This window comes from Poecilia latipinna, unplaced genomic scaffold (assembly GCF_001443285.1).
Source record: "Poecilia latipinna isolate Pla-1442-1.1 unplaced genomic scaffold, P_latipinna-1.0 Scaffold1205, whole genome shotgun sequence".
NCBI lineage: Eukaryota > Metazoa > Chordata > Actinopteri > Cyprinodontiformes > Poeciliidae > Poecilia > Poecilia latipinna.
The window spans coordinates 171,141-195,382 of NW_015113821.1; the positions used below are offsets into that span (position 1 = coordinate 171,141).

At 37.9% G+C, this 24,242-nt stretch overlaps 1 protein-coding gene across 5 annotated transcripts; it reads left to right on the plus strand.

Annotated features, from left to right (window-relative positions):
* Nucleotides 1–1,603: 1,603 nt before the first annotated feature.
* Nucleotides 1,604–24,242, plus strand: csnk1g1 (casein kinase 1, gamma 1). 5 transcript variants are annotated; one of them, XM_015053827.1, is made up of 14 exons: nucleotides 1,604–1,814; nucleotides 8,364–8,775; nucleotides 9,329–9,369; nucleotides 9,963–10,032; nucleotides 14,512–14,663; nucleotides 14,762–14,996; nucleotides 15,819–15,904; nucleotides 16,498–16,582; nucleotides 16,848–16,996; nucleotides 17,077–17,184; nucleotides 18,013–18,123; nucleotides 19,400–19,503; nucleotides 22,199–22,222; nucleotides 24,063–24,242. In XM_015053827.1, exons 2-14 carry the CDS (start codon nucleotides 8,595–8,597, stop codon nucleotides 24,115–24,117), a joined length of 1,401 nt encoding a protein of 466 aa, XP_014909313.1. In that variant the 5' UTR covers nucleotides 1,604–1,814; nucleotides 8,364–8,594; the 3' UTR covers nucleotides 24,118–24,242. The 5 variants fall into 5 exon arrangements, with proteins under 5 accessions (XP_014909313.1, XP_014909315.1, XP_014909314.1 ...); XM_015053829.1 differs by lacking the exons at nucleotides 22,199–22,222; nucleotides 24,063–24,242 and adding an exon at nucleotides 21,299–21,625; XM_015053828.1 differs by lacking the exon at nucleotides 22,199–22,222 and having other exon boundaries at nucleotides 1,607–1,814.

Below are 24,242 nucleotides of genomic sequence, written 5' to 3' on the forward strand. Positions count from 1 at the left end.
TGATTGTCCTTTACATAAGAATGTGCTTTATTTTTATAACCACTTTGCATTAGTACATGCATTTTCTTTGAAATGGTGTTCAGGCAAATGTACAAAATAAATGTTTGACTAAGCTTTGGGTGTTATCTGCCATGATTTTTTTTTTTTTTTTTTCCCCCCCAACTTTCAGATTTTACACATTTTGCTTTAGTTTTTCTTAACCCTTTCCTGAAAACTTGTAGCTTCTAGGTTTAAAGCATATTTTAGATTACAGTAAAAGATTTAGGGATAACCTCAGTCGGGATTGTGTTCCCTTTGTTTTCAGTGGTTTCTCTATCCTGTGTTCATAGGGGCAGCAGAACCGAAAAATTATTCACAACATTCACTTTTTCCACATTTTTTAATGCAACCTTATTCTAAATTGTGTTAAATGAATATCTTTCCTCAAGATTTCACACACAAATACTATGACGATGTGAAAATAGTCTTTTTTTTTTTTAGTTATTTGTTTTAGTCCTTGGTTTTGTAGATATCTAAGGCTGAAAACGAAGATATTCACAAGGTGCCAGATACAGTTTTATAAACGTAGAACATTTGGCCAGTAGCTGGCAGTATATAGAGAGGCGCATTGAGGTCCAGTAAAGTGGCTTTCCGACAATAACTTAATCCACAAAAAGCAAGCCGGGTTTTGAACTTATACACTGCTGTGAACGTTTTGGAAGAACGGGTCAACTATAATGAGAACTTCAGTGTAATGTGGTTTTTCCTCCGGCTGTAGAGAATTGTGTACTTGTTCCTAGAGAAGCATCAAGCAACCCGTCCCACTCTACTCGTTTTATGAATGGTGGAAAGGATTTGGTTGAGCCATTCCTTTATACTGCAACTGAATCTTCTACTGGTTAAAAATCAAGAAACGCCCAATTTTATGTTTCAAAGCAATTAATCAGAAGTTAGTTGGTACTGATGGTTGGAAAATGGGGTGAAATGTGTGAGGGTATTTGGGAGAGAGTGAATCAGTCTGTGAGATCTCTGAACTAACTTTTTGCCAGGTGGGCCAAAAATCCTCAACGTAAAAGTAATTGCAGGACACATTTTTATTTTCTAATTCAAAAACAGGGATCCTTTTTTTTTTTTTTTTTCATTTTTTGCCTGAAAAACTACATTTTGACGGACATTGCAAACAATGGTTTGAAGAAAAGAAGTGGATCTACACTATTTTAGCAACAATAAGAAATATGTCACTCCTCAACACAAAACTCTTCTCTTAGCCAGATAATGGGACACCAATGTCTTCACTAGTTTGCAGTGTTGTTTACAGTGAAATAAAATGAAAGCAAAAAAAGTTTATAAAAGATTAATGCTTCTGTTGTTATTACAGGAGGAAAAGATCCAAATGAATTCGCATTTATTCCCGGTTGACATTTTTTTCCCCCTATTGTCTCGTTTACATGAACTGTACATTACATAATTCCTTATTTAGATTGGTCCAGCCTTCAAAATGATTACTTTTCGAACAAAATATAAAAACACGTGTCTTTTAAAATTTTCTACTAGTTGGCCCTAGTTCTTAGTATGATAAATAATTTGATAGTTTCGGTTTGACCTGGAAGTATGCAGTGTGAAGCGGGCGGTGCCGTTTTTCTCCATCCGGTGTGTTAGAACCTTTTCACGGCAGACGAAGAATGGAGAGAGTCGCTAACGGCTGTTAGCGTGAAAACCTCAGCAACAAGGAGAGCGCAGGAAAGCCTCACATGAATCTCCCCCAGCGCTCGGTTAAATTGGACCTGAGCGGAACACGAGCGGACTCCTGGTCGTGTGGATTTATCCCCGTGAAGGTGAGCTCGTTGCGTTTTGCTCGCGCGGAACCAGGAAAGGAGCATTTTTTAAAAGGTTTTAAGCTAATATTTTCGTTGCTAACGGAGCTAATTTCCTTGTTGCGCTCGGTCCAGCTGTCACACAGCCATCACTTGGTTGTTTTGTAGTTAACGACCTGTAAAGAAATATATATTTTTTTGTTCCCATTTAAGCAACTTTGTTTACAAGGGAAACCATGAAATATTCCTGCTGCGTTTTTTTCCTCTTTTTGTTTTGTACACAGAGTATATTTATACCAGAGCAACCTGTCGCTAAGTAATGTTTTGCTAACGTTAGCTACACGGCTTATTATTTATGTTTAATGTTGAGAGAGGCTAAATTGAGTTCGTCCATGTTTATTTCGTCCACTGCTCGGTCTGGCCTGCCTTTATGTTGGACTGCCAGTAATGGCTTTGTCCGGGACCCAGAGGTACACAGCTGCCAACACGTCTCCCTATTCTGGACCAACCGCAGGCCTCCTTAGATCGATCATCTTCATTTTTAACCTCATATTCTCCACGACTGAAGTATATTTTTACGCCTTAACTGCTCCTCTGCTCTAGATTAGTTTCGCATAGACACCGAGGAGCTCTCTTGATCAGCACATTTCTTATGTCTTGCATTGAAACACTGAAGTTTTGTTTTTCTGACTTCTCTGTTTAAATGCACCTGCACATTTCCTTTGCTTGTGGTCAAATGTTGCATCTCGACCTACATTTCCTTGTGTGGTTACAAAGAAAGACTTTACAGCAGAACCAGCAAAGCATAAGACATTACTCACCTTGTTGCATTTTCTAAAACACTGGATTAGAAATCATCAAAGCCAGTGTTAACTTTGATGATCATTCAGGATCAGTCATGATTTCATTTTGCTGTGTTTTAAAAAAATATATAAAAATTAAAAAAAAAAAAAAAAAGCTAAATGAGTCAAATCTAAATAAGATGAAATTGTCACACTCACTTTGTTACAGATGTATAATATAAACCGAGTACTCTAAGCTAAATGATTATTTTCTGCAAAAGTGTATGGATCACTAAAATTAGCATTATAACATTTGTTTATATGTAAAGTTTCCAAGTGCTTTGGGTACAAAATATTACACCTTCTAGTTATAATGGAAATATCTAAAAATAGATTGATTGGGTAGCACCCTTTGAATTTCCAAAACATGACATTAAGATTTATTTATTTCTTTTATTGTTTTTTTCATTTCCAAACAGTTCCATTTATATTTCTTTATGCATCTAGCTGACCAGCAGTGCGCAGCAGGAAGTGTCTGATTCTTAGCTGCTGGCCAAAAGAAAACTCAATTTCCTCCTTTGGCGTTTCTTTAAAATGACTTCAAACCATTGAAACAGTAAGATAAGGAAAAAATTCCAAGTTTGACACCAACTTTTTTTTTCAAAGTCAAAATGTTTGGTCTAAATGAAATAAATGTCAAAAGTTATAAAGTTGCGTAATTATTTGTAAAAAAAAGTTGCAATACTCAGATGTGCAGAGATGCAAGGAAACGATGAAAACAATTCAGGACTTTAAAATGTAACGAAACGTTGCCATTTGGAACCTTAGACTTTATTTTTTACATCTTGATCGCTAGAGAAGTCGGCTCAGGCATCTGACAAATCTTAAGTTGAAGACAAAAACTAATTAATTAATGGAACGAAAGGGAGAATGTAGAGAGTCTTATTATAATATATATATTTTTCTTAATCCAATGGCAGTAGCTCTTCAGCACATTCAGAACACTGATACAAGTGAGATGGAGGAATTAATGGCTGCCATCCCGTTGTGTGTTTTTCCTGAGACATTTACAGTTTTGGCAGATTGTGTTCTCAACCATTTATGTAAACGTTTGCTTTAATAAGGTTTAGACGTGTTCATTAGTTTTGATTTGAAAGCCAGATTGAAAAAAACAAAAGTTCTTCATAAACGGAGGTGACCAGGTATGTGGCTTTTGAGAATCGATGTATATTTTAGTAATCAGAGTCTAAACAGTGATAAGTTAGTTTATTCGAAATGAGAGGCAGCTGGCACTGCCACAGTGGGGGTCTGCGCTGCTGGCAGGCCCCCCTCAAACGCTGATCTTTCCACTTGAAGGTTAATCACTGCTCTCTGAGCATTCACCGTTTTTATTAAAGACAAAATGGGTCAGAAAATATTTGTTATGATAAATTCAGTTTAGCTTTTTACATTTGTTGAAGTTTTGAATCAAATATTTGCTGTTTTTTAAAAAAATATATAGTTTGAGAAAGTTAACTGCTATATTTAACTCAAGCAATGCGTTTTGTTGCTGATCATTGCGGTCATAATGTTCTATTATATTTTTACAGTCCTTTGCTGTTTTAGAATCATAAAATAAACACTCTCGCTATCATTTTCTTTATTTAATCAAATAATATATCAATTGGCATATTGATTTGATCAACTCAATGTAACTGTGTTGTATTATGAACTGTATGTGTTTTAATCAGATACTATTTGAATGTATATTAAGCTGAAGTGAATTTATTTTAATGCATTTACAAAGAAAGAATTGTTTAGAATTAGATGGAAATTGGAGCTCGTGAAAAAGCTAGTAGAAGCTGGTAAGACAGTATCATTATGTACAAGGAAACATGAAACGTGTCCTGTATTGACAGCAAGGAGGAAGCCATTGCTCCAAAGCAAAGACAATTAATGCCAGACTGCAGTTTGCAAAGGGACAAATACCTTAATACCTGAGGACAGGTCCTGTGATCTGAGGACAGGTCCTGTGATCTGAGCTGTTTGGCCATTACAACCAAATGGCCAAATGGGAACGCCATCCCAACTGTGAAATATGGAAGCGGCAACTGCTGCATTTCATAAAGTAGATGACATCATGACGAAAGAACATTATGAAGAAATATTGAAGCAACATCTGAAGACATCAACCAGAAAGTCAGAGCTTGGGGGTAGATTGGTCTTCAGTTGGACAATTACGCCAAGTAAACAACCAAAGTGGTTACAAAGTGTTTTAAGGACAAAACGCGCTCTTTGGCTCCAGCAAGCAAATGTGAGAAGCTCGTGGAAGGAAACCCAAAATGTTTGACTCGAGTCATACCAGGGTTCCCTCCAGAAAACCTGCTGAGCCATGTGGTAGGAATCAACGTATTTTTGTATTGAAAAGCGTTAAAAGTTACAAAAATTTGGAGGTGCACGAGCAGGCATCATAATTTGAAAAATAATAGCGTGTAGGGAGGGTGCAGTTGGTGCGCACTGCCTCATGCCCAGTATAACACGTCAACTATAAACTTGGCTTAATCTGTCTCTACTGTATTAAAAAAAAAACCCTATTTAAAATAAACAAGTAAAGCCTGGTGGCCTGCCAGACTTATAATACCCTTATTGTAAACTCTGCATACAGATTAAGATTATATTCCCTAAACAAATTAATATAACCTTCTGACTTCTAAAAAGAAATCTAATTTGACATTTAGCAAATAGAAATAACTCAAACTGACATAAAAACAAGAAAGGTTTGGTCTGATTTAACTACAGACTGCTGGATAAAACTTACTCGAGTCGTGGCATTTGGAAGTTTCTTACAGAGATTATAACTTCTAGAATCCACCAGTCGATAAAAGGTCAAATCAAATGATTTCACGTGTTTTCCGTCTGAGGAATGCATTTTTCTCTAAGTTCAGCCAACAGGTGTGCGGCACGCAACACGTCCTCACTTTGTCTGGAGACGTGCTGCTTTCACAGGGACGAAGGCCGGGGATTCCCCACCTCTCATCAGGGATCACACAATCCTGCTACACCCTTTACACAGATCCAACTGAAAGAGATGTTCAGCACAGGCAGTTTCTATTTTTAGACACCTGCTGGCCTTCCACGACACATCAGTTCTCGTCTTGTAAATTTGCATGTCCAATCAGTCAAAATAACATGGGAAAGCCACGGGAAAGATGTTGCAGGTTTTACCTCCTGTTTACGTCTCCACGGCAGTCTTCTGGTCGGGCATGTCAGATCCAGAGTGACCGCAGCATTGCTGGGTAGATGAATGATGCATAAGCATGGGTCGGTGTGATAACCTTGAGTAACAAAAACACAAGGGTGTTGTAGCATTTACACAAATATTTGAGACGGGAATGCAAAACAGGTCATAATTACTTGTTTAAAACAGAAAAGCAACAAATCTTTCCCTTAAATTCAGTAGTAGACTTTTTTACCCTTTTTCTGGGCTTCTACACACATCCCTAAAAATCACTGAAGCTGTTCTCTTCCTTTATAAACACAAGCAATTATCTCTGTAACAACCATGCAGCTGTAAAGTGAACTGCGGTGCCTCCGATATAATCGTGCGGTGTGAACTGAATGAAAGCGTTTCGAGGGCCCAGCTCGTGTGTGTGTGTGTGTGTGTGTGTGTGAAGATGAGGGAGCTCTTCCTCGGTTGCTAATCAAAACGCTAGGATTAGAACGGCCCACAAATCATTATTTGCCCAGCGGAAGCCGTTGCAGCTTGGCTCCGAAAACGTATTTATTATTATTATTTATTTTTTTATTATTATTGTTGTGTTGTTATGCTCTTGGCTTTATGTAATAGCAACGGAGCTCTGTTGCCCTTGAGAGCAAACGGGCTGTCTTTGATGCTGAGATCTGTGCAGGCAATACTGAGCATGAGTCATCCAGAAGCCCACACACACACACACACACACTCACACAATACCTTCAGCATCAGCCTTACCATACTCAGGAATTATGCCATTGTATTCAAAACAGTTTGTGTTTTTTTTCACACTGAATTACTAATAGGTGTTTAAAATGATTCTTTTTTTGTGAAATGGATACTTCTGAGCAAAATCAGAATGTTTATTTTGCTGCAGTAGACCTAAATAGATGGATTTTAGCACTATTGACGAAACATAACTTGTCATTACATAATAAAACACTGAGCTGTCTTCATCAGCGGTAATCAAGCGGTTTTTAGATCTGCAGTCGAGTGGAGGTAGACGTGGCTTTATGTAACTGTTGACATAATACTCTCCTCTGGCATTGTCCGCCGGGTTGTAGCTGTGGGTGGTGTGTGAAATGCCTTTGTGATGATATACTATGCCTTAAGCTTTGTGTTGATGTTAAAACTGCTCGCGGTGTTTTCTGTGACCACTGTGACTTGATCGCTATCTCTTAAGGACAGCAGTGCTTTTTTACAGCGAACCGCCGTTGACCTACTTTCGCAATCTGCGCTTGTTTTGAAGGTTGTGAATGAGTCTTTTTTTGTTGTTGTTTTTAAAACCACTTTCTTTTCTAAAAACAGAAATTACAGAAAAGGTTGTCAAAAAGTGACTTTTTTTTTTAATCATGACAGAGTATAAGTCAGGCCAAGAGAATTTTTGTTTAATTGCGAATATATATACAGTCATATCAGCAGAAAACAGATTTTTTTTTTTATCAGAAACAAAACAACTTAAAAATTACAAAGACCACTCGGACACCAATCAAACCGAGTCTACCGAACTGTCAGGTGTGGAAAAAAATTGATTGAAAATTATAATCGATATCGTCATCTCATTTATCACAGTTGCATATTTTTTTGATATTGTGCCACCTTTTCTAAGGTTCGTTGTTTCTGGCTTTTTCCTTATGGCTTAGCGTTGTCACTCTTCAGACCTGCAAACTGCCGAAACTGCTGCTCTTGTTGAGGTGATCGTCCTGTTGCTCCTCAAGTTGCTTTGATTAGCAGCACATGGCTGCTACTTTTCCTCCTGAGTCCTGTAGAAACAGCAAGGGTTATTCTTACTTGTTTGACAGTTTTTCTACTTAATTCAATGTAAAATAACAGAACTGGCAAAAAGAACAAAAAAAAAACAGAAAGATGGCGACGTGGGATCTGATGGGGTATTTATGTTTTGTTTGTTTTAATTTAGCCTGTCCAATGCAGAGTTATTTTGAACATTGAAAACTCTGTACGTTCTTTTTAAAAGCGTCTGCAGACACGTACTAAAGGACAAAATGATCTCCTTCATGGTCCACTTTCTGTCTGCTGCTTTACTGGAAGACTTACACGTACCTCTAAATGAATTCTGCTAAGAAACCCAGTTCTGTTTTTCTGTTTATTTACACATAGACCTAAATGAAAGTTCAAAGCTAAGTAAAGAACCTGGTAGTTAAAGATATGTTAAAGCTGCTTCCACTTCCCCGTTCCCCGAATCTGATGGTTTCTTTCCATCAGATTCTTGTTCTTACTTCCTTGTGCTGTTTTGCCTGTCTTTTTTTTTTTTTTTAGTTGCAACTTAAGTGAAGTTGTCTTTAAAGAGTTTTTTTTTTAAATATACTTGCTTAGTCTGCTATTCTGGTGTTAAGAGGTCATTGCACAGTTTGCTTTGTAAATAAGAACTATCCTGGTAGGATTGTCAAGCCTGGTTATTTTTTCCTACAGTCTGGTTTAGATTTATTTATTTTTATTCTTCATTCTGCTATATTTCATAGTAATAATATAAATTAAGCCCTTTCAGACCCACATATCTGAGATCTAACCTGTCCTCTCTGATTTTATTCTTCTCTCCAGGTCTCTACCTTCCTTGTGTGACAGATGTCGAGGCCTAGCAACTGATCGAGCTGAGAGGGTGAGGTCGGGGAGGCCCGCGGGTTAACGGCTCCAGCTTCTGGCCCATGAGAGCGACTGTGCCATCCAGGTGCCACCAGTAACCAGGGCTGTGGCTGCTGCGGTGGGCCCGGCCCAGGAGGCCTTCTTTCGTGCGTCACTCGAGGCTCCCGCTGACCAGTGCTGCGGCACGCCATGGATCAACAAAGAGAGAAATATGGCGAGCGGACGACCAGAAGCACCAAAGTTAACCAGGGAAACCGGAGCGGACACCGACCGTCGGGCTCCTCCAACACCTCCGGCGTTCTCATGGTCGGACCTAATTTTCGCGTGGGGAAGAAGATCGGTTGTGGAAACTTTGGGGAACTGAAGCTCGGTACGTGGGGTTTGAATCTTTTCTGAAGTGACGCTGAGCCGAAGAGAGGCTTGTGGCATTAGTTACTCGTGTCATATCGAGTTAAAAATTCAGAAAATTAAAAGCAGTAAAAGCTTAGTTAAAATGTTGTCTGGTTTGCTTTGGGCTTGGGCCTAAAATCAATGCTAGTTGTGTCGACTCGGTGTCGGTCTGTTTGGATTTTTTTTAGGCCTGATCTAAACTCTATTTCTTAACTCCATTTTGCTTTTTTTCTACTTTCACTTGTGCCTGTACACAAACTCTTTTATGCCCATTTACTTAAATATGTATGTGCTTCTTTATGGATTTAATGATTAGAACATAAAAAACGTGCTTAAATCTCTGGTTTTGAAACTAAATATGAAACGTTCCGTCGAATGGATGCAAGTGGGAATGGTCTTACATCAAACCATTCTGATTTGATGTTAGGTCTGGTGAAATGTCCCTAAAGTAGCCATAATAAGTGTTAAGAATAACTACACTCAGATGAAATGTCCGATTTTTAATATACTTCTACTTTTCTGTCTTATTTTAGGTAAAAATCTGTACACAAATGAGTATGTAGCCATTAAACTGGTAAGTTCTCTGCAGTTTAACATTTTACTCATTACTACTGCTGCACATGAATTTTTAATTTTTTTAATCTTTGACTCTTTCCATTTTAGGTGGAAAAAGGTGATTTATTTTATTTAGATATGCACCAATCAGTTGGTTAGAGATCAGTTTTTGCGTTGATTAGCTTTCCTCAATAAACAACACATCAAATACCTAAATATGTTTTTTAGTAATTAAATGTCGTAACTAAGAACCCACACTATCTTTTTGGCATATAGTTCAGTGTATTTCTTTGTTCAATAAAGGTGAGGGATATATGTTTGGATTGAAGTGGAGATGCTCTTGCAATCTTTTGATTTTATTGACTTTTTTTCAAAACCACTAGATTAAAAGAACCTGCAGTAGACTTTTCCTTTTTTATGCATCTTTAGTACAAAGAAAACAAAAATGGAATCAGACAAAAACAGAGTCGGACCTCAAAGAAAACCAACAGTCAGTATAAAGAGCCTAATCAATGCGTCTTGTTTTATTTGGAGTTTTTTGTGTGTGTGATATTTTTATAATTTTTTTTCCACTATAAAATGAATTTAATCTTTTACGTGCACGTCGTGTAGGAACCAGTGAAGTCGAGGGCCCCACAGCTACATTTGGAGTACCGGTTCTACAAAAGCCTGGGGACCACAGGTGAGATCAAAGATTTGGATTTAATTCCCTGCTGTGTTTATGTGTGTGACTGCATGATAATGATTTCATTGTTTTGGAAGATGAGGCCAGAGATTGCATCATTTCCACAACAAGTGATTACACATCTCTGAGCAGATATTGAGCTGGTTTAAGAGCTCGCTTTAATCTCCCAGGATATTGTGTGCAAAGAGTGCATGAAGGCCTACCCGTGTATTTGCTCTGTGTGGGACAGTGACCTTTAGAGATGCCTTGTAGGGATACAGTTTCTTTTATTTGAGTTGAAGTTGGGCTTCTTATTAACCTAGAAAAGATATGAAGATTTTATGGTTGACTGAAACATAAGACCGCCGTTTTAAAGACAAATGATCAACCCAAAGGCAAGAGGATTTTGTGTCTTGCTCGCCTCTTGTTGTCTCCAGCTCAGTTGGGATTAAAGGTTTCTGCCCTGTGCCGTCTTTTCTGATGCCTTGTATCTTTTCCAAGGTTGCCCAGACAAACCCGTCTGCGTCCAGCAGAGACACCGTTTCCTTCCCAACCATTCCTAATTAATCCCGGTCATCCATTCAAATTCCCTCTAAGATTTTAAACATGAAAAGCAGGCATTGATTTTCAAACTTGTCTGCCAAGACATACTCACAGTACAGCACATTGAGGGTGCTAGTCATAAAATCATAGGTGTCTGTTGTCGAGTACAGGCTGATGTTTGTCAGGATCTCCAATTAGAATAATTTTAAAATGCTGTGATCCTGATCTGAAATTAAGTATTAAATTTCAGAAAAGTTTAGTTTTTAGTTTAGTTTTCAACACATGCTGCAGCTGTTAGCATATTTTTTGAGGACAACTAGAGTGCTGCTGGTTAATCAAAAATGTTCATAAACCTCAAACATGAATGATTTTTTTGTCTTCTTACATTATTAATATGTGTATAATTGTTTGACAAGCATAGAAAAAACCTACATTTTCCCATAGTAATTTATTATTCTTTCTGTTAATGAAAATTTGACACAAACAACACTAAACTTTCCAATAAACATAAAAAAATAATAATAATCTGTGACCAGTATGGCCACCCTTCTTTTCAGTAACAGTGATAGGCCTTTCAGTCATGGAGTCAGTCAGCTTCTTGATTTGTTGATCATCTTTCTGTGCAACAGCAAGTTGCACAGAAAGATGCAACTTTTTCCTTCACTCTAAATTTTTACCTGTTTACAAAGGTTTTGTAGAAGTACTCTCTATGTTTTAATGGGAGAGATTGGAACTTGTGCTGACATTCTATATTTTGCACAAATCCTATTTTTATAACTCATAATAAAACAGTTTTTTTTTTTGGTTATTATAATTCTTTGGCCTCAAAAGCATAATGTGTCAGTTTTAACGCAAAAAAAATATAGAAAACCTGCCAACATTAAATAAATATGTCTGTCTGAAGTTTGATTTATAAATATCTAAACTTATTAAAAAGTAAAAAGGCCTCAACAAGGCTTTAAAGCTGTTGGTTAGTTACGAATCATGATGAGATTTTGGATTTCCGCAGGTCCACATGATAATCGGTCTGGGAGAATAATGGCTATTGTTTTGCAAAAGGCACAGACTGGAAAAGGCCAACTGTGCGGAAACCCATTAAATATTTAGCAAGCAGGCCTTGCCTCTCTTAGCGCTAACCCACCTCTGTCCTCTCCTCCAGATGGGATAATGTGACCTCATTTCGTCTTGGCTGCTCGCTGTACCACATTCCTCTCAGGCGAAGGGGTTGTTTGCATCTGTGCAGGCGGCGTTTTTATGAATTTATGCGGCTTTACTCTGACCCTCTGTCAGGTGTTGTTTGCTGATGCGTAACCAAATGTCCCTGGGTATTAATGAGGATGATTCCATCACGCCGTAAGAGTCGGCTTTCAGTTGTTCGGCTCAAATCATACGGGAAGAATGATGAGGACGGTGATGTTTGAGGAGGAAAGCTGTTTGTATAAGGGTTAGTTTACACAGAGGAGGTGTTAAAGGTATTATCTGTCATGCCATGAAACACTTCACTCTCTTAAAAGTGAACATCTCGTTCTAGAGCTTCATAGAAATGAAAAACTTGGATTGGATAAACATGGGAATGGGCTTTCTGTGGGATTTCAAGCCACACCTTATTGTCTGCTACAAATTAGAGTTCCAAGAACATAAATAGAATTTTTAATGAATTAAAATCACAATTGATATTAAGAAGAGAATGGGTAAAAGGAAGATGCTCTGCAGAACTGGGAAGAGTCATTATCCTGTGTACTGGGAAGTATCTTTACTCATCATGACAGTTTTTTTTCCAAACATCGATGCTCACGTCATCACTGATGTTTGGTAGCTCTCAAAAGCTTGACCAGCCTTGTTTTAAGCCTCTCCACTAATTTATAGCGCATCTTATATCTAAACCGTTTCTAGACTTCCCGCAGCCACCCTGGGTTTAGATCCACTCATTTCTGCGGTGCAATTAACAACCCACCAAAACTACATAATGGCAGAGGATCCAGTGCAGCTACCTTTTACATTCCCATGCGCCATCTACTGCCAAGAATGCCACTTTTCACAATTCATGCCTAAAGCACTGACTGACAAATAGAGGGCTGTTTGGATGTCTGTAGGAGTGGAGTTCCAATCTCTGGCTCTTGAAATACTTTTGAAATATCTTTTTTTTTCTTTTTTTTTTTTAAGCCAATTCCAGTTTCACTTAAAGAACCATAAGACGAGCTTTGGAACTTCAACTGGTCATTAGAATTCATTATTCATATCAGAGTCAGGGGCAACGTCACACTGTGTGAGAGCCGCTGCTGTAAAACAGTTGAAATATTTTGAAAAAAAGGGGCAAAATAGTTACATAAATGTTATTTCTAACTGACTTTGGGTTTTGGTTAGCATTAGCTGGTCAATCATCTCTGTGTGCAATCCCAAGAAGATGTAAGTATCTGAACAGAAGTTAGTGTGTTTTTTTTTTTTTTTTTTTTTTTTTTTTTTTTTGCAAAAGTTAGGATTCTGCACTCTACTACATTCTACTTTACAGTGTGTCTTTCTTCCTTTTGTTCTTTCTTTCTTTTCTTTTTACATATCTGGCAGAGTGGAACTCAGAATTGTTGTCCGAATGCAGAGGTGAAGCCCAACAGGTTTATTTTCACAGGCCTAGCATTGCGGCTTTCACAGTGATTCTCCACTTGATATATATGTAATTGAAATTTCTTTGGTTTCATTTTAAATGTAGTGGGCACAAAGACGGAAAAGAGAGGAGAGTGGAAAGGTGGGGAAAAGGTTTAAAGGGAAACGAGTAGAGGCGAGAAAGTCGGAAGTCTGCTCCTACACCTGCAGAAAGAGGAAAAGACAAAACTGAGAAGTCATGGCAACAAACAACATTTGTATTAACGTGCTATAATAAAACAAGTTAATACAAGATGTATTTAGTGGCAACTCCACCCCTGACATGAAAGACACCTGATTCACAACATTCTTATTTTTTTGCTCTACATCATGGCAGCTCTCATTACGTCGCATTCAGTGATCAGAAAAAGATCCTATCAATATGCTTCTGTCTGGTCGGGCAATAACTGAGGCTCATGAAACTAAAAGTTGACCACCTGATCATCAGCCACTTTCTCTGTGCATCTTCGTATGTGAATGTGTTGTACTTTGATGTGCTGATTGTTGCTCCTCTGTCAGACGATTTACATATTTTTAACACTTTTTAAAATCAAACTATCTTCTGAACAAAACTCTTATGCTGTATCAAAAACATCCCTCGCTTTCCAGAGCCGATTTCCCATGATTGACCACACCTTTGTTCGATAAGCTTTTTAAAATAAAATGCAAGCTTTCTTTGAACTTTCTTGGGAAGACACTTTTAATGGGCGCTGACTGGCAGTAAGAAGGAGCAAACTTTGAGTCATGCTTCCCTGAAGCCAATTACCAGTTTGACCTGATTTCCTGTTCTTTGAAACCACGATGCAGTCAGGATGACAGCCTCCGTTCGAGTCACAGCATCTCTGGCTGCATGCGGATCCTTTGTTAAAGAAGAATAACTTTAAAGGACTTCACGTGGATCTGCTCCAGCTTTTTTTTTTTCCTTAATGCTCTTCTGAAACAAAGAGCTTCAATGCCCAGAAGACCACCATGACAAACAACCCAAACAGAGTAGTAAAAGGGCCTCATCTCTACCATCATTATAGTCACATTAGACTGCCCACTCAGCAGTAAACTGCTCATTGGCAAGTAATAAAATAAGAGACGAGATGATGAATGCATGAAAATGTGAAGCAATTAGACTGAGTGAAGCTTAGAGGATATGATTGTAATGGGAGTTTGTGCTGCGAGTCTGTGAAAAGATTATATTTCATCTGTACCACTAGTACCCTCAACCCAAACCCTGGTGAGACACCATGTCAGGTTAGGGCAGGATGTGCCTTTAAACAGGTCCCGCTTCGTCTTTTCTGAAGTCTTCGTGTCATTTCACTTCTCCAGCAGAGGGAGTACCGCAGGTTTTCTACTTCGGCCCCTGTGGGAAGTACAATGCCATGGTCATGGAGCTGCTGGGGCCGAGTCTAGAGGATCTGTTTGACCTTTGCGACAGGACCTTTTCACTGAAGACCGTCTTGATGATTGCAATTCAGCTGGTGGGTACCGGCGCTGTCGAACAAGTTGTTGTTTTTCTCACTTGGAGGACGCTGGAATGTTTTCTGTGGCTGATTCCGCTCGTTTCTCCCCACACCAGATTTCTCGAATGGAGTATGTGCACTCTAAAAATCTCATCTACAGAGATGTCAAGCCTGAAAACTTTCTCATCGGAAGGCAAGGGAATAAAAAGGAGCACATCATCCACATCATCGACTTTGGCCTAGCCAAAGAGTACATCGACCCCGAGACCAAAAAACACATTCCATACCGGGAGCATAAGAGCCTGACTGGTACTGCCAGATACATGTCCATTAACACACACTTAGGCAAAGGTAAGACACTGCCAAAGCTGTGTTTTTGTTGGAGTTTGATGCAGGGTCATGCTATCACTCAACTTTTCCCCGTTTTGTGGTGTTGACTTATTGGGATTTTATACAATGAACACAAAGTAATGCTAAACTTAAGTGGAAGGAAAAAAGTTTCATGGTTAACTTTTTTTTTTTTTTTTTTGCAAATAAAAATCCAGAAAGCGCGGTGAGAATTTATATTCAGCAGTCTCTACGTTAATATTTCTAAATTTATACACCAATACGTAGATTGATTGGTAACTTTACAGTACGTTCACGCCAAACGCGTTTTAAGCGTCAAACGCATCTGTTTACATTCAAAGTCTATGTGGAATATTGGATGTTTCAAACACTCAAAATGCTTCAAATTGTGCCGTGCTAGATGCTCAAAACGCTACGCACAGGCCCTCGACGCTCCTCCACAAAGACTTAGGATGTAAACCGGAGACGCCTGACGCTCAAAACGCGTTTGGTGTGAACCCACCATAAGGTTTAGTGCCTTGCCCACGTAGCAGGAGGAAGCTACTACTACTCTACCCACAGAGCAACAGTCCTCTGTCAAAACCTTTCTAGTATTGTATTGCTTCAACTTCGCAATCATGGATTACTTTGTGTTTAACTTTTCACATGAAATCCTGCAAAAACACATTAAAGTTTGTAAGTTTAACCTGAAAAATGGGAAAAAGTTCAAGGTTTACTTACTAAAGTCCTATATGTCGAACGTTTAAAGCCTTGTTTTTGTGTAAATGAAATGTAAAAATGAAAAAAAAAAAAAATAATAATAATAATAATAATGTGTTCATACAGAGCAAAGCAGACGAGATGACCTGGAGGCTTTAGGGCACATGTTCATGTATTTTCTACGTGGGAGTTTACCTTGGCAAGGACTAAAGGTATGACGAGGCCATGTCACCGAGTCTGTGGAGAATGTTTCGTATCTTGCTTAGGAAAACATTCATCATTAAATAGAAACGCATTTGATGTAATAGTGTATATATTCATAAGTTTTTCCATTTTTACCATTAGAAGTTGATACTTTCTCTTTGAAAAATAACTAATAAAATGTGTCTCTACTTTGTTGCCTTACTTATTCATAGAATAATGTCAATAAATGAAATAAAAACAAGACAAAATGTTACTGGGTTTTTTACCCTTCACACTAATTAAATACATTTTGGACACTTGTTGTGATCTCAAATATTTGATCCATAGACGGTCCAGATTTGGACTTAGTGTAGGTTTTGTAGACTGGAACATGGGGGAGAGATGTGCAGCAAATTATTCACAATTCACCTCAAGGAATTCAGTGGGATGAAAGATCCCACATTTAAAATGTGCTTTGAGTTTTCTTTTCTTTCCATGAAGAGATTTCTCTAGCATGTTTTTAACCATTTTGTGTTATTCAATAAAAAGTTAATATTCCAGAAAATAGAACTGAAATGTTCTTTTATGATGTTCTCATTTATTTTTAAAAATTTTTTTTTAGGCTGACACCTTGAAAGAAAGATACCAGAAGATTGGTGATACAAAACGAAACACTCCTATTGAAGTCCTCTGTGAGAATTTTCCAGGTATGCTGCTGCCGATGAGTTTATGAATTTACTCTGATTATTTAAAAAATAATAATCTTTGCAATTCTTAAAATGAAATAGTATTTCCTAGAAATGGAGGAAATATCAATTAAGTTTGTTTTAAAGCTTTCTCTGTGAAGATGACATTCGTAGGTCTGTCATAAACTTTTGCTAGACAGTAAATTGTCTTTAGCATTTTCAGGTAATTATATATTAACCTGTACTTTACCCATGTGAAGCTTCTTTTTTGTTTCCTTTCACGCAGAGGAAATGGCCACCTATTTGCGGTATGTAAGGCGGTTAGACTTCTTTGAAAAGCCCGACTACGAATATCTGAGGACTCTGTTTACTGAGCTGTTTGAGAGAAAAGGATACACGTTTGACTATACTTACGACTGGGTTGGGAGGCAGATAGTAAGTGAGCCCTGTTGTTTTTAAGGTTATGCCTTAAATAGGCCAATCCTTGAATTCGCCTCTTCGTTCCTTTCCGCCAGCCCACGCCGGTGGGATCTGTCCATATAGACTCTGGTGCCTCTGCGGTAACAAGAGAGAGCCATCCTCACAGAGAACGGCCCTCGCAGCACCCTCCGGTTCGAAATCAGGTATGTTTCAGAGCAGAGAGAGTCGGTTCCAGTAAGAACAGGGGAAGCTGTTTGGCAGGTTTACAAAGCGATGTGCAGGAATATTGAATCAAACCTGCCTGATTTGATCTTTTAAAGGGGCAGTGCTGTGTGTTTTCCATTCATATAGTGCCATTTTACAGCATAATCAATTAACCATGTTACCTTCAGCTGTTATAAAAATGATGTACATATCAAATGTGACTATAAAAAAAATGTTACTTCCTAATGTAGCACTTTGAAATCGGGCCTCTGTCTCTAAAACTTTCTGAAACTCCTCCTTCAGGAAGTCATCACATCATTACTCCTATGTTTAACAAAAGCATTGTTACAATAATGAGACAAAAAATAAAATATATAAACGCTGAAGTGGTTTGAATATTTTCGTAAGGGAGTCTGAAATTACCTTTTTTTGAGGAGCGCATTTTAGTATCTTTTGTGCTATTTCAAAAGATTTTCATCCATATGTGGGTGGTTGAATTTCTGTACTCGGTGCAATTCAAGCTGCAAGAGCTTGTTTTTTCCTTTCCTTTGGCTTTAGACTCAGGCCTTGCTTAGATTTTTTTTTTTATTTTTTTTTTTTTTTTTTTTTTTTTTTTTTTTCTATTTTGTTTCCTTCCTCATTGGTCATGCCGCTTTCGCATGGTACCTTGCTTCACACACCCAAATGCCATCTTTTCTAATGCAATTATTCCATCACCTTCACCCCTCCTTCCCTCTCCCGTTGCACCCCCTACCCCACCCCCGTTCACCCCCGAACCCCACTTCCCCCCTCACATCACTATGGCAACCCCTGACTCCCCCGAGCAGACGGCAGGCTCAGACCGACGAGGAGCATGGGAGGTGCAGCCCACGCGGCAAGCAAACTCTTCCTATCTGACCTCCCACCTGGCAGCGGACAGGCACGGGGGCTCAGTGCAGGTACACACCCCTTACCCGATCAGCCAACACCCCCCGCCCCCACCACCCTCACCCCACAGCCTCCATGAAGTCAGATCTGTCTCATAAAGTATCCCAGCACTTAAAATGTAAACACAACAATTCCCTGCATAGTTGTCTTTCTTATTACATTTTTTTTTTATTTAGAGTTTTATGAGACTTTATGAAGTGAATACAATATTTTTGTTGTCGTCTTACATCGTAGCTTTGCATTTTATGTGAGACAGATCTACAGCGTTTTACTTGCTTTACCCCTGGCTGGGAAATGTTGTTTTCTGCTCCACCGTATGCATGTGATCTGGTGCCACCCACCCCACATGTTCAAAGAGAATTTTCTTCCTTTTTTTTTTTCTTTGGCATCTGGAAGCAGTTTTGCATTTTGAGCTCTGGTTTCTACATTTAATGACTCTGAGTCTGAGCACTTCTTTTATAAAATCAGCACACTTTTGCATGGCAGGATGAACTGGCTCTGCCAAGGAAATGCATGCTGGGTATGGTTTGTTATGCTCAAAGGGCGATTCTGGCTATTGTTTTTATAATTTTATTTATTTATTACCTTAACCTGGCTTGCTCAAAGTGTAAATATGTTGAGGGCAAATGAGAAATTATCCATAAAATTTACTTTGATTTTAGGTGCAATTAGTCAAGTTTAAATTTTTAAATTGATTTAATAAAATACAGTAAAGTAGGCTTTAAAAAAAACCTACATTAGTATATTTTTAAATAAATTATTACATTTTCATTTTGGATTTGAAAAGCTGTAACTTTACAGTGAAAGACACCTTTGAACCGCTAAATATATATTTTCATTGTATTTCGGTAATTCGTTGAAGTACAGAGATTCATTATGCACTTCAAACAAAGTTTAGTTTAATGATACTTGAGAATAATGAGTACAGTACTTTTTTTCTTCACAATTTGAGCTACAAATATAGTTTGATAACTCTAAATAGTTATTTGGGGGGAGCTTTTACCTTTCATGTTAAAATCTTTGCTCACTGTTTAGTCATGTTATAAAATGCTTACCAGCATTTACCAGGTGTGTTACTTAACTATAACTTTAGATTGAGCATTTTATTGGGCTTCTACCCTCCGTGTTGTTTGGGGAAGAAGTCTCTTGGAAATGGGCTTTGAGACTCTAAACCAGAGCTGAGCTGCTGAAGTGTTTGTGTCTCGTGTTGTTTCTGGCCAGCATTATTGGGTGAAACTGTGGCAGTTTCAAACTTTTAATCAGAAGTAACACCCGTCTTTGATGCAGGTGGTCAGCTCAACCAACGGCGAGTTGAACGCAGACGACCCGCTGGCTCAATCTAACACCCCGATTACACCTCAGGCAGATGTGGAAGTGGTCGACGAGCCCAAGTACGTATCCTGAGCCCTCTGCGCCTCTCTTCCATGTCCTTCTCTTGCTTTCTTCCTTCCAGTCTTCCTCCTTCTGTACCTCTCTGTGGTAATGTTACAGCCTAGACCTCTTGCTATAGTCTTAATTTACTGAACTCGAGTTTCTCTGTCACATTATCTCAGTGAATTTCTCTCAAATACTTACATTTGGTGCAGATCAATTAATAAGATTCAAGTTTCCATTGTGGTGCTTTATGTAGCCTTTACTTTAAATATAGTAATTCAATTTGACTAAAAAAGTGATGTTGATTCCGCTTTAAGATAGCAGAATATCCACAAAGTTTTGCTCACAGTTTTGAATCCAACACAAAATAAAGGGATCATATTATTATCCCCATTTAGGTTTAGAAACGTATGTCTCCAAAAACAAAACAAAAAGGCACTAAGAAAGCAGCTGGGTTTCTTTTTTTGTTTGTTTTGTTTTGTTTGTCCACATATTTGAGGAAGTGCTTTTTGAAACATGTTTACGAAACAGGAAAAATGCTGATTATTTTAAACAACTGGGATTCTGAAAATAAATTGGCTTCATGGAAACACTCCAATTTCAAACAAACTCACGTTTTTCAATCAATTTTTGAGCTAGGATAAATTAGTCTATTTTACGAAACTGCAATGGAAACGCTTTTTTTTTTCCACATCACATATGTGATCAACGACTGGATGTTTCCACTGGCGGAAAAGACAAAGACGACAACAGGAACCATAGTTTAGTTTATTTATTTCAAACATATTCACAATTCAAACAGTAAAATATATATTTTTTTGATAGTCTGTTTGGAAAGGAGGTAGGCAGAAGTGCAAACTTATTTAATCCTTTCTCCTATATATGGCTTTTTTCACGTTATTCTTTACTTCAAGTAAGTAATATTTACAGAAAGTAAACTGAATAAACAATTTAATGTAAATTAGACTGACATACAGTGGGGGCAAATGTTTCTTTTCATTATTAAAGACATTTTTAATTTCTTATTAGCCTCATCATATTGCTGTTGCAGGCATCACCTGCATGATGTGCATTCTTTTGTACGTTTTTTTGTACTTCATGTTACAGTGAAGTAGATGATTGATCACCTTTTAGCAGAAGTACCAACAGAGACATAGATGAGGGGATTTTTCAGTCCTACTGAGCTGATCACTCCTTCCTGAGTTACTGCCTTCATTCTCAGGAGACAACCATCATGACCAAACACCTTCAGCAGAGGTTTCTCCCATTTATTCAGATTGCAGGTCTCTGCTTTGCTCACACAAATCTTTAGCATGATGGCCGGCTTATTTAAGGCCTTATCATATAGTGTGTTTCTGGCCTGCGATTAGAAACTACCCGTAATAAATGTAAACGTGGTGACCGAAGCAGCTTAGCTTTGTCTTTTGAGCCAGTACTGTCTGTACCCATGAATAATTAAAACTGCACGTATGGATGGCTTTTTGGTGTTATATTTATTCATGAAGGAAAATATCATGAATGCATAAATAATCTCACGTGGGTTTTGAGGTCCGTTTAAAATAGTCATTTCCATTAGCGGTGCTTTGATTTAGACTTTTCTGACATTAATTAGCCTGATCTTAATGTCCAAAGTTTCATTTCATTTGAAGAACCATCAAAATGACTATGGAGTTGGCATTGTAAACTTTTCTTTGGTAGATTTAGCCTTCCTGTTGATTTTTAAGTCTGCTGCTTAAGCAGTAGAATGAGCTGCCAGCATGCTTCTGTAGAAAAAAGTTTCTTCTTAAATGTCTTCATTTGTTTCTGTTTCAAACTTCCTGAACAGCTCACAGATATTGAAAACAGCTAGTTTTGATTCTTCTTCTGTCAGTAGAAACTTCCACACTAAAAACTATTGTAAGCACAACACAAGTGCTGATGTGGAGTGCGGTTTGCAAACCTGAATGAAGCTAATTTCTCAACTAATCTTTCAATAATTAAACTTGAATGTTATTTAAAATATGTTTTCATGAAATGTTTTTTGCTTCATTGTATCACCATAGGATACAAAGGGTTGTGCTTTAAGTGTGGATCATCTACAAACTTCATTTTCTGTTGGATTCAAAATTTCTGCCTGTAACAAAAAAACTACAGCATGTTTTCCTCTTGTGTTTAGAAAAAAATGTAAAATAAATAAAAATAAATAAAAATTGGTTAAAACTAAACAAAAAACTAAAAATTGATACCATTTAGGAAATATAATTGAAATGCTCGAATCAGGCTTCGTAACTTTACAACTGCTCTCTTAAACATTTAGGAATAATAACTTGTTAAGCAATATGCTTGAACCAATTGATTATGTAAAAAAATCTCTCTATATCTCAAAGTGCAGGATGTTTTCTTCCAATCAAATCCAGTTTTTGTACTGGTACTACTGGTTTCTCTTTTGTTTTTATGCCCTTCAATCTTTTGTGCAAATTGAGACCTTCAGAATATGAGTGTAAATTTGACTTTAACTTGACACACTAATCAGTTCAGCAGCATTAAATAAATCAGATGGAATCCTTTTCCTCTTCTAATTTGTCTTTCCCTCTGTGTCCACCTGTGTTGTGTGTGTGCGTGTGTGTTGTGTGTGTGTTTGGCGTTTGTGCGCCGACTCCCATCAACCTAGTCCTGCTGTATTAATCTACCTTTCTTTTCTCTTTACACTCTTTCTTCTCTCTTCTTCTGTAGCTGCGTGAAAATGCTCAACCTGTGGTGAGTCCCTCTCTGCTTGTCCACATCATACTCATGGGACAGGGAGTGGACCGGCCTAGGCTGGGCCCAGTGGAGTTACTCACTAAGTTTAAGCAGACTCTCACTGGTACAATACTGCCTTGAACCCAAGTGCGGTTTTCTATTGTTTTTCCAATTAATTCAGTCATTTTAGCAATAAGTTAAGTAGTGCTTCTTCTTTTCACGATGATGTTGGAACTAGTGGCGGATCATGGCAGAAATACTAAGCTGGTCTTTCTATGAGGCTTCGGTAGCTTCTTTACAGGCTTTAAGCATTTGTTTATTGGTTTTGACATTATTTATCTAAAAGAACCCAGTCACTGTCCTATGTCTTGTCTCTGTGTGTTCTTACTGAGCGCTCAGGCTCGCCATGTCTTGTGCTTTTCATGTGCTTTTCTTTTAGCGCATACAGGGAAAAGTCGCCCTCTCTTTCCATGTACAGGTTTCGCTCAGTCAATGAGAGCATCTTTGAAAAGTCGGGGTCATTTCAATCATTCGAATCAAAAGGTAGAACCTTTAGTTGCATTACACAAACAAGAAGTGATCTATCAAGCTTTTGGTTCTGCTAATTTCCTATTATTATGGAAATTAATTAGGGCTGCAACTAATGATTGTTTAAATAATTGGTTGTTCTGCCGATTAATCTGATCAAAATTGACACATTCTGCAGATTTTTCATTTAACCACTTAAAGCTTTTTTATGCAATATTAGAAATACATTAAAAGATACAAATAAATAGTTCAATGTCTTTTTTTAGATAAGAAAATAGACATTGTATTGCATAAAATGTGTTAATATGACTTTCCTTTAGTGTACGCTTGAGTATATGTAGCATAGGATGCATCTTCAGCTAAAAAATCTCCCAAAAACATCTACTTGACTTAACTTCAGAAACATAAGAAAATCTATACATTATTTTGTGCAGTTTTGGCTGAATTACTGCTCTGAGTGTGGTGTTCTTTCAGAAAATGGCTTGTTTTTGAGTCTGTATAGCCCAGTTAGCGATTAATCGATTTGGAAATTAGTTGATGATTATTTCGATAATCGATTAATCTGATTAATTGCTTCAGCCCTAAACCTAATATTCAGTTTTTGAAAACCAAACAAAAAAATACAACCCAATACTTCCGCCTGCTGAACATTTTGTCCATGTGTTGTGCAAATATTCTGAGTGCATTCGGTGGGGTAAGCTCTGAATATTTGGGTGGGATTCCTTTTGCATGAATTAGTGTTTTAATGCTTTTTATGTTGGTGTCTGGCAGCTCTCGAAGCACCGATCCCAGGGAAAGTCCGCAGCTTTTGATTGTCCACCAAATTTATGAATTGGCTTTTCAAAATAAATGGCACTTTTTTTTGTACAGTTTTTCCTTCCACTCAACTTTCCATTGATGTTTGGATACAACTCTGGAATAAATTTCTTTAGCAATGACGTTTTTTTTTGTTTTGTTTGTTTTTAGCTCAATGACTATTTTCTGTAATGTCAATTAACTTATTTTATGAAAAATAAATGCACATTTAAGCACTTTCTGCACAAATTTCACATTTTGGAAGAAATTTCTGAAATAAATGTCACTTTTTGAGGATATTCTAATTTATTGAGATGCACCTGTACATGAAAACCTTGGTAGTGACTAAGCGTCCAGACGCACAGTGGATGCAAGTGCTTTCTTTCACCTTGTTCTTGATGCTAAAATGATTTTTAAGCCACGGAAATCTTAACTCTTCTACATTGTAGCAGCATTTCTAAGGCAACCCGCTTCCTCTGCGTCATGCGTTGCCGCTCGTACGTTCGCGTTAACGTCTCTCCTGTTTTGTCCGCAGGTGCTGCTGTTTCTTCAGGCGAAAACGGAAGAAGAACACGCAGAGGCACAAATGATGAGCCGGGGACCGGAAACGAATCGTTCCTCATGTCCGCTTACAGTCGATTGTGATTTCAGAAACCTGGATGGTCCCACTCAGAATTAAAGAGGGAGTCTACTGAAAGATTCTGATTGAATTGTT

Bases quoted from the DNA above. Each gene is read 5' to 3' on its own strand.
- csnk1g1 (XM_015053827.1), top strand. From the start codon at position 8,595: ATGGATCAACAAAGAGAGAAATATGGCGAGCGGACGACCAGAAGCACC. The intron at 8,776-9,328 runs GTACGTGGGGTT...GTCTTATTTTAG, and splicing joins CTTTGGGGAACTGAAGCTCG to GTAAAAATCTGTACACAAAT. The intron at 14,664-14,761 runs GTGGGTACCGGC...TCCCCACACCAG, and splicing joins TGATGATTGCAATTCAGCTG to ATTTCTCGAATGGAGTATGT.